This window comes from Dendropsophus ebraccatus, chromosome 10, assembly GCF_027789765.1.
Source record: "Dendropsophus ebraccatus isolate aDenEbr1 chromosome 10, aDenEbr1.pat, whole genome shotgun sequence".
NCBI lineage: Eukaryota > Metazoa > Chordata > Amphibia > Anura > Hylidae > Dendropsophus > Dendropsophus ebraccatus.
Genome location: NC_091463.1, coordinates 22,935,621 through 22,942,649, shown reverse-complemented (window position 1 = coordinate 22,942,649; position 7,029 = coordinate 22,935,621). Strand labels below are relative to the sequence as shown.

At 42.2% G+C, this 7,029-nt stretch overlaps 1 protein-coding gene across 2 annotated transcripts; it reads right to left on the bottom strand.

The window, feature by feature from the left end:
• C10H9orf78 (chromosome 10 C9orf78 homolog) lies at window positions 1-7,027 on the bottom strand. Of its 2 annotated transcripts, none has more exons than XM_069943776.1 (9): window positions 6,874-7,027; window positions 6,097-6,156; window positions 4,625-4,676; window positions 3,520-3,590; window positions 3,353-3,430; window positions 1,915-2,112; window positions 1,698-1,834; window positions 484-582; window positions 1-240 (listed from the first exon to the last, which is right to left on the bottom strand). In XM_069943776.1, exons 1-9 carry the CDS (start codon window positions 6,957-6,959, stop codon window positions 149-151), a joined length of 873 nt encoding a protein of 290 aa, XP_069799877.1. In that variant the 5' UTR covers window positions 6,960-7,027; the 3' UTR covers window positions 1-148. The 2 variants fall into 2 exon arrangements, with proteins under 2 accessions (XP_069799877.1, XP_069799878.1); XM_069943777.1 differs by having other exon boundaries at window positions 6,879-6,967.
• Window positions 7,028-7,029: the final 2 nt, after the last annotated feature.

The following is a 7,029-nucleotide window of genomic DNA, read 5'->3' as shown; positions in this document are numbered from 1 at the left end:
TTATAGGGAAATCTTTGTCTTTAACTCCAAGGTGTCTTAGATGTCACTGGCCATAGAAAGAAAAGAGCAGGAGGTAAGGAGACCTGTTTTCAGCTCCTGGGTGTTTGGTGTATTATTACACAGTGTTGTAGATTGCTGGGCGGCTGTGTCAGTAACGTCTATTCATTTTCTTAAACTTCTCGTAATGATAGTCGTCTGTGGCCTTTTCATTGGATGGACGCTTGCGGTTTGGAGGAGACTCTGAGGAGGAAGGATAAGACATATAGAAATAACGATTCACATGTCACTCTGGAGTGTATCTTAGGCTAGGGATACGTGGCCATATATAATCACAGTAAACCTCCACAATAATGTTGCACGGTTTTCACAGTGTTCTAAAATGTCGACCATGCAATAAATGTTGTAACTCCCAACTAGGGAGGGGGCTGAATATCATTACTTGTGTTCCCCCCCAGCTTTATACTCATGCCAAGTCCTACTTACTCTCAGGTTCTGGCTTCTCTGTATCGCCTACACGGAGGGGACGTGCTTTTGGCTCTTCCTTGTGACGTCTCATAGGGGTGTTCACGTCTTCCTGGTAAACTGAATACAAAAAAATAAATAAATAAATAACGGTCTTCTAAACAGAATTCAATGGTATAGCAAACCTTAGCCTTTCTGGTTAGGCTAGGTTCATACTGCGTACAGGAGGCTCATTGTGTTTTATGCCGTTCTCCGTATGGTAAAAATTACATGTCATTTATGTACGATCGTATTAGTCAGTAAAATTACGATAGGCAACTTGTATAACTTTTTTTTTTTCTGACTGCTTTTAAAAGGTTGAAACCTTTATAAAAAAAAAAAAAAAAAAAAAAAAAAAAAAGTGTTTACAATTGCTCTATGCCCATCCTTATAACACTATCATTTTATGATCTATGGGGCTGTGTAAGGTGTCATTTTTTGCGCCATCTGTACCTTGTTAACATATATGCGACTTTTCGATCACTTTTTATCACAATTTTTCCAGATTTGATGTGACCAAAAAAAGCGCAATTCTGTACTTCTGGCGCTTACACCGTTTACTGTGCAAGATCATAAATGTCACAATTTTATAGTTTGGGTGATTCCGCACGTGGTAATTCCAAAAATGTTTAATTTTTATTTATAAAATGGGAAAAGGGGGATGATTTAAACTTTTATTATGGGATGGATTTTTTTTAATTTTTAAAAGAACTTTTTTTTTACTGTATAAGCTTTTAGCCCACCCAGGGGGTGCTGATGTACACTTAACTGATTTTACATAGAGACTAATGTAGTACATATGTACTATATGTATCTAGGATTACTATTGGGGGGGGGGCAGCAGGGAAGGCAGGGAACCCTCTACCTGCCCTAGGACGTGCTGGTACCTCCTAATGCGGTAAGGGGCTAAAGAAGGAGGAGACAAATGCACCCACTAATATAAAGAGCGCCTTAGCCTGGGTTCAGCCTAATATAATACAATTGCAATTTTGAATCTGTATTAGGACTGCAAGTCCAGGTCAGACTACAATTCTGATTACCCAAATTGACTTGAAGCCCTAAAATGGGTGCAAAGATGCGTCTGTATTACACTTGCGTTAACCCAGTCTTACAGCTTTCAATAAAGGGATGGTTTATCATGGCTAGACAGGGACAATATGTATCATGTACCCCCCCCCCCCCCATTGGAATCTTACATCGATTGTGCTGCACATAGTTGACAGCCATGTTGGTGGGCACAAAGGAAGTCTGCTTGTCCTTCTTCTTATTCTGCTGTTCCGCCAGTAGGCGAGCCTTGGCTTCTTCTGTGGATATGATGTTTTTTATTTTTGCGCTGAAAAGCATAAAACAACAAATAAGATGGGATTGTCGTTGTTTCAGTTATTTCCTATGTGAGATGTAAAGTCCACCTACTCTATGCCCAGGTCCACCTCGGGGATGCCGCTCAGCATCTGATTGGACAACATCTCCTCGGTCTTCTTGGCAGAAGACACCTTGATGCTGTCCGGAAGCTCGTACAAGCAATCTTCTGCACTCTTTGGTTTCACCTTTTTCTCTTCATTCTCAATGATTCCTTTTCTTTTTTTCAGCTCTGTTTCAATGTACTTCATCCTGAAGGAAGAGGGCACTGTTTATATAAAGGGAACAGAAGAGGCAGGAAGCCATAGGCTGAGAACATCTGCAGAGGTCACAGTGCCTATAATGATTTGCTCATAATTCCATATGATACACACCTGCTGCAGAACCCTTTTAAATGGTGGACATTTAATCAGCCACTGACTGATATGAAACTCCTTTTAATAAAGACGGTCTGCAGCAGCTGAGGTGTGTACTATGATGTTCTGCAGTAGCTGCGGTGTGTATTACGATGTTTTGCTACAGCTGAGGTGTGTATTTACGTACTATTATGTTCTGCAGTAGATGAGGTGTGTATTATGAGGTTCTGCAGCAGCTGAGGTGTGTATTATGATGTTCTGTAGCAGTTTAGGTGTATTATGATGTTCTGCAGTAGCTGATGTGTGTACTATGATGTTCTGCAGCAGCTGAGGTGTGTATTATGAGTTTTTGCAGCAGCTTAGGTGTGTATTTAAGTACTATGGTGTACTGCAGTAGCTGAGGTGTGTATTATGTTTTGCAGCAGCTGAGGTGTGAATTATGAGGTTTCACAGCATAAGAGGTGTGTATTATGAGGTTCTGTAGCAGTTGATGTGTAATATGATGTTCTGCAGCAGCTGATGTGTGTAATATGATGTTCTGCAGCAGCTGATGTGTGTACTATGAGGTTCTGCAGCAGCTGAAGTGTGTATTTATGTACTATGATGTTTTGCAGTAGCTGAGGTGTATTGTGATGTCCTGCAGCAGCTGAGGTGTGTATTATGATGTTCTGCAGCAGCTGAGGTGTGTATTATGATGTTCTGTAGCAGCTGAGGTATATATTTTGTTGTTCCTGCAGGAGCTGAGGCATGTGTTATGTTCTGCTGCAGCTAAGGTGTGTATTATAATGTTCAGCAGCTGCAGAGGTGCATTATACTGTTCTAGAATAGCTGAGGTAGATTTAAATGTCACTCAGTCAAAGGTCAACACAGTAGATGTTCACCACCCATCTTTTGCAGAACTGATTTGCCATAGAATGCTTTGGCAAGAGGAAATAAGCAGCCCCTATGTATTGCTGCTTACTTCTGTATTAACATTACCTTCTGACATCAGAATGTGAACTCTGTACAAATAATACAGACTGAATGTCCATTTATTGATGTCCATTATAACTGCAAGACCACCTCTCATTACTTTACATTGCTACAGCACCCAATGAAGGTTCTAGAACACACCCTACCACCCACACTACACTTACATGTCAGCATCTTCATCCCTCCTGTTGGTTTCTGCAGAGAATGAAGTTCCCAGGTTCAGATCTTCATCTTCTCCAAGTCTAAATGAAGAGACAGAATGAATCACATGACATGAGCTTTGGCTTCCTCGTCCTGCCACGCAGCATTACAAAACTCTATAGACATTTACCCATCCTTCCCACGGTCCTTCAGCTTCTTCATATCCACCATCCCTCCTGTTTTGATCTTAAAGGGATCATCCTATGAAGAGACAACAATCGCATACATAATTCTGATAGCTCTTCCTGGTCCTGGTATTATTACATACAGATTATTGCTCACACATCTGAAGAGAATTTATAACAATTTCTGGTATGTGTCTAATAAACAATTACAAAAAAATTCTGAGTTCCGCACAGACGTCCTCATCCACTTGGTTACCATTGTAGAGAAATTCTCAGCGACTCCTAATATTCACATATAGGGGGCGTTATTCAGCATACCAATTTCTGTCTGCATCTCCCATTTCACCAATGCCGTTTCAGGGCATGATACACAGGTTCCCACAGCAAGCACTTGTATGTTAACTTATCCATGTCACATAAGGTAACCACCCTGTGCTCTACATATTTGCTCAGCAGGTAACAGACTAACTAAAAGTGGTGCTACAGTAAGGACTTTATGCAACAGCACCCAATATCTTAGCTTCCGGGACCCCTGTGATTAGGACTATGGGAGATAAGGGGAGAGGAGTTTAGTGTGTCAATCTGTACACTGTGTTATACTTAGTGTGGGGTCTGAGGGGGTGGAATGTAATAGTAGAATATGGAGTCTCTCTTCAGTATCTTTGTCAGGTTCCACCCTCTCAGGTCCCCCACCAGACATAACAGGGCAGCATTCTTAGGCCACATTTACACGTTCCATGTTCCGCACGGAACACGGACATGGAAGGCCTGTACCGGAGTCTGTCCTCTGCACTGTAGCATCTCTGATATACTTCTGGGAGCGGGGGAACTGTTTGGATATGCCCCACTCTGTAATGACAGGGCCATGCCATTACAGCGTGGCACATATCTGTACAGTTCCCCCCACTTCCAGCAGCATATCAGTGATGCTGCCTTGCGGGGGACAGACTCCGGTACAGGCCTTCCACGTCCGTGTTCCATGCGGAACATGGAACATGTAAATGCGGTCTTACCTAGAGTGTTCCTTTAACTTTAGCTTTGACTGGAGGCTGAATAACCATTACGAGAAAATTAACGTACATGGAAAGTCCAGGTGCTATATACACTTACCACCAGTGCGGCTTCTTCTGGCAATTTTTCTCCAACCAACAGAGCTACAGCACTGCAGAAAAATACAAGATCCCATGGTTACAAAAGTAAAAACATATATATATGATGAGTTTACCTATCGGTTGTGAATTCACTACGGTAACAGCACCCACTAGTTTACCACTTCACCTGGATGCAATATAGTCGACACATTAATAGTATAGTACAATGCATCAATACAGGTAAACTGTATAAGTCTAAAGTCCTGGCTACAGTGGGTTGGTAGGATAAAATTGTAGCAAACCTTCAGCTGTGGTTAGATCAGCACAGGTTTTCTTCCATTGAAAGTAAAGAAGAGTTGATTTCAGTTCAACGATGTACAAAATATATTTTTGAGGGGGGGGGGGGGGGGGGAATGGAGGCTTTAAAGGAGAAGTCCGGTGATTCAAAAATAAACTTTCAAATGGCAGGGAAGAACATAATAAACAATTATTATTCACCTCTCCCCATGCGTTTGCAGAGCTGGATCACCGCTGCAGGACCCCCGCCAGGATCTCCCTCGCAGTCGACATCATGACCCAGTTGATGGTCTGTCCGCTCGGCCAGTCAGTGGCATTCCCGGAACTCGGGGTGGGGTGCCTCCAATGACAGGCTCTGGGACCCCCGCCGGTAAGGTAAGCGATGATTGTTTATTATATTTCTCCCTGACCCAGTCAGCTGAGTTTTTTTTAAATCGCCAGACTTTTCCTTTAAAATGAATATTAGTTGGCACCCACTAACATCCCATCCCATTTGTAGAGGTGGTGTTTAATACTGCAGTGTTGTCCCACTCAATACCTTCACTGTCACTACACATAGTGTGATTCTTATGAACTGGCCTGTAGATTATGGAAACTGGTTTCATAGACTTGCAATGAAGACTGTCTCCCACTGCATTAAGTAAAATAAGGCAACGAGTTGGGAAGTAAAGCGTACAGTTATCTGCTTCTCCCAGCTCTAATAATCAGTGGGGGTAAGAACTTTAAGACTCTGACCATGCAAAAATGTTGACATCAAAACATTGTCTCCCACACCCAAAACAAACAGATAGGTGGATTTAGATTGTGAGCCCTATTGGGGACAGGGAGCAATAATTGGCGGAATCTGTGTGCGCTATACAAATAAAAACATTATTATTATATGTGTCAGGGACACCTAGGCTCGGACTGTCCTTCCCCGATTAGCCATTAAAGGGGTTATCCAGGCTTAGCAAAACATGGCTGCTCTAGCGCCACTCTTTTTTTCAGCTTGGGTCTGGGGTTTTGCAGCTCAGGTCCATTGAAGTGAATTTAGCTGAACTGCAATACCTCAGATGACCTGAATACAGGGGTGGTGCTTTTTTCTGAAAGAAAGTTACTGTGTTTTTTTTCTAATTCTGGATAACACTTTAAATCCTCAGAGAATTACTTTAACCAGTGATCCCGAAATGAACTGAATGTCATCATCCATCTTACCTCACACCGTTTTGTCGCTTTCGTAGACTCTGCACTTCTTTAGCTTCTTCAAGCTTCATCCTGCGTGCAAACAGAAATGTATTACAATCAGTTAACAATAATGAGTGGTGATTGCAATCACTGCTCGCTGTGGAGAGACTGCCGTGTTGTATTATAGTGACAGGCAGCCTCCTCCTCAGGTACTGTTGATTAGTTAAGAGCGAATAGTGAAATATTCAAATATTCGATATTCCTACAAATATCTCCATGATATTCGACCGAATATTCGATCCCATTAAAGTCTATGGGAACAAGTATTCGATTATTGAAAAATATCTATTCGACCATTTGGAGGTTCACCAAGTCCACAATGACACCTCAGGGAAAGGGAATTTGAACGCTTATCAAATATTCGGCATACTATTCGATAATATTCGATAATATCGAATACCTTACTAATATCTATTCGATCGAATCAGTATATCACTACGGTTGATCAGAGCTGGAGTATGAGAACTACAAGGATTAGACAGCCCTGAAGTTCCTGCACAAGTGTTGCTGGCAGCAGAGTGGGCCTAGTCACCCCTTTACTGCTGCCACTCAATGGAAGCCAATAGGGACAGAAAAAAATATATATATTTATTATAATGAAGTCATACTACAAAGTAATAAGCATAACTACAACCCCCAGCATGCCCTAACAGCCACAGTGGGAGTTGTAATTTTGCACTGATTTCTGTTATCCACACTGCTGACACAGCCCCCCATCACATCCCCTTTAAGAGTCTATTCACTGACCTAACCTCGTTGGTCACCACTTCATCTTCCTCCTCTTCTTCAGAGCTGGAGGGTTTGCGTCTGCGGAAGTTTTTACCAGCAGGCATTTTAGATTGCGCGCACTGAGACCCCTCAGGTCAGCATGTAAACACAGAAAAAAAGCCACTTCCGGCGCGG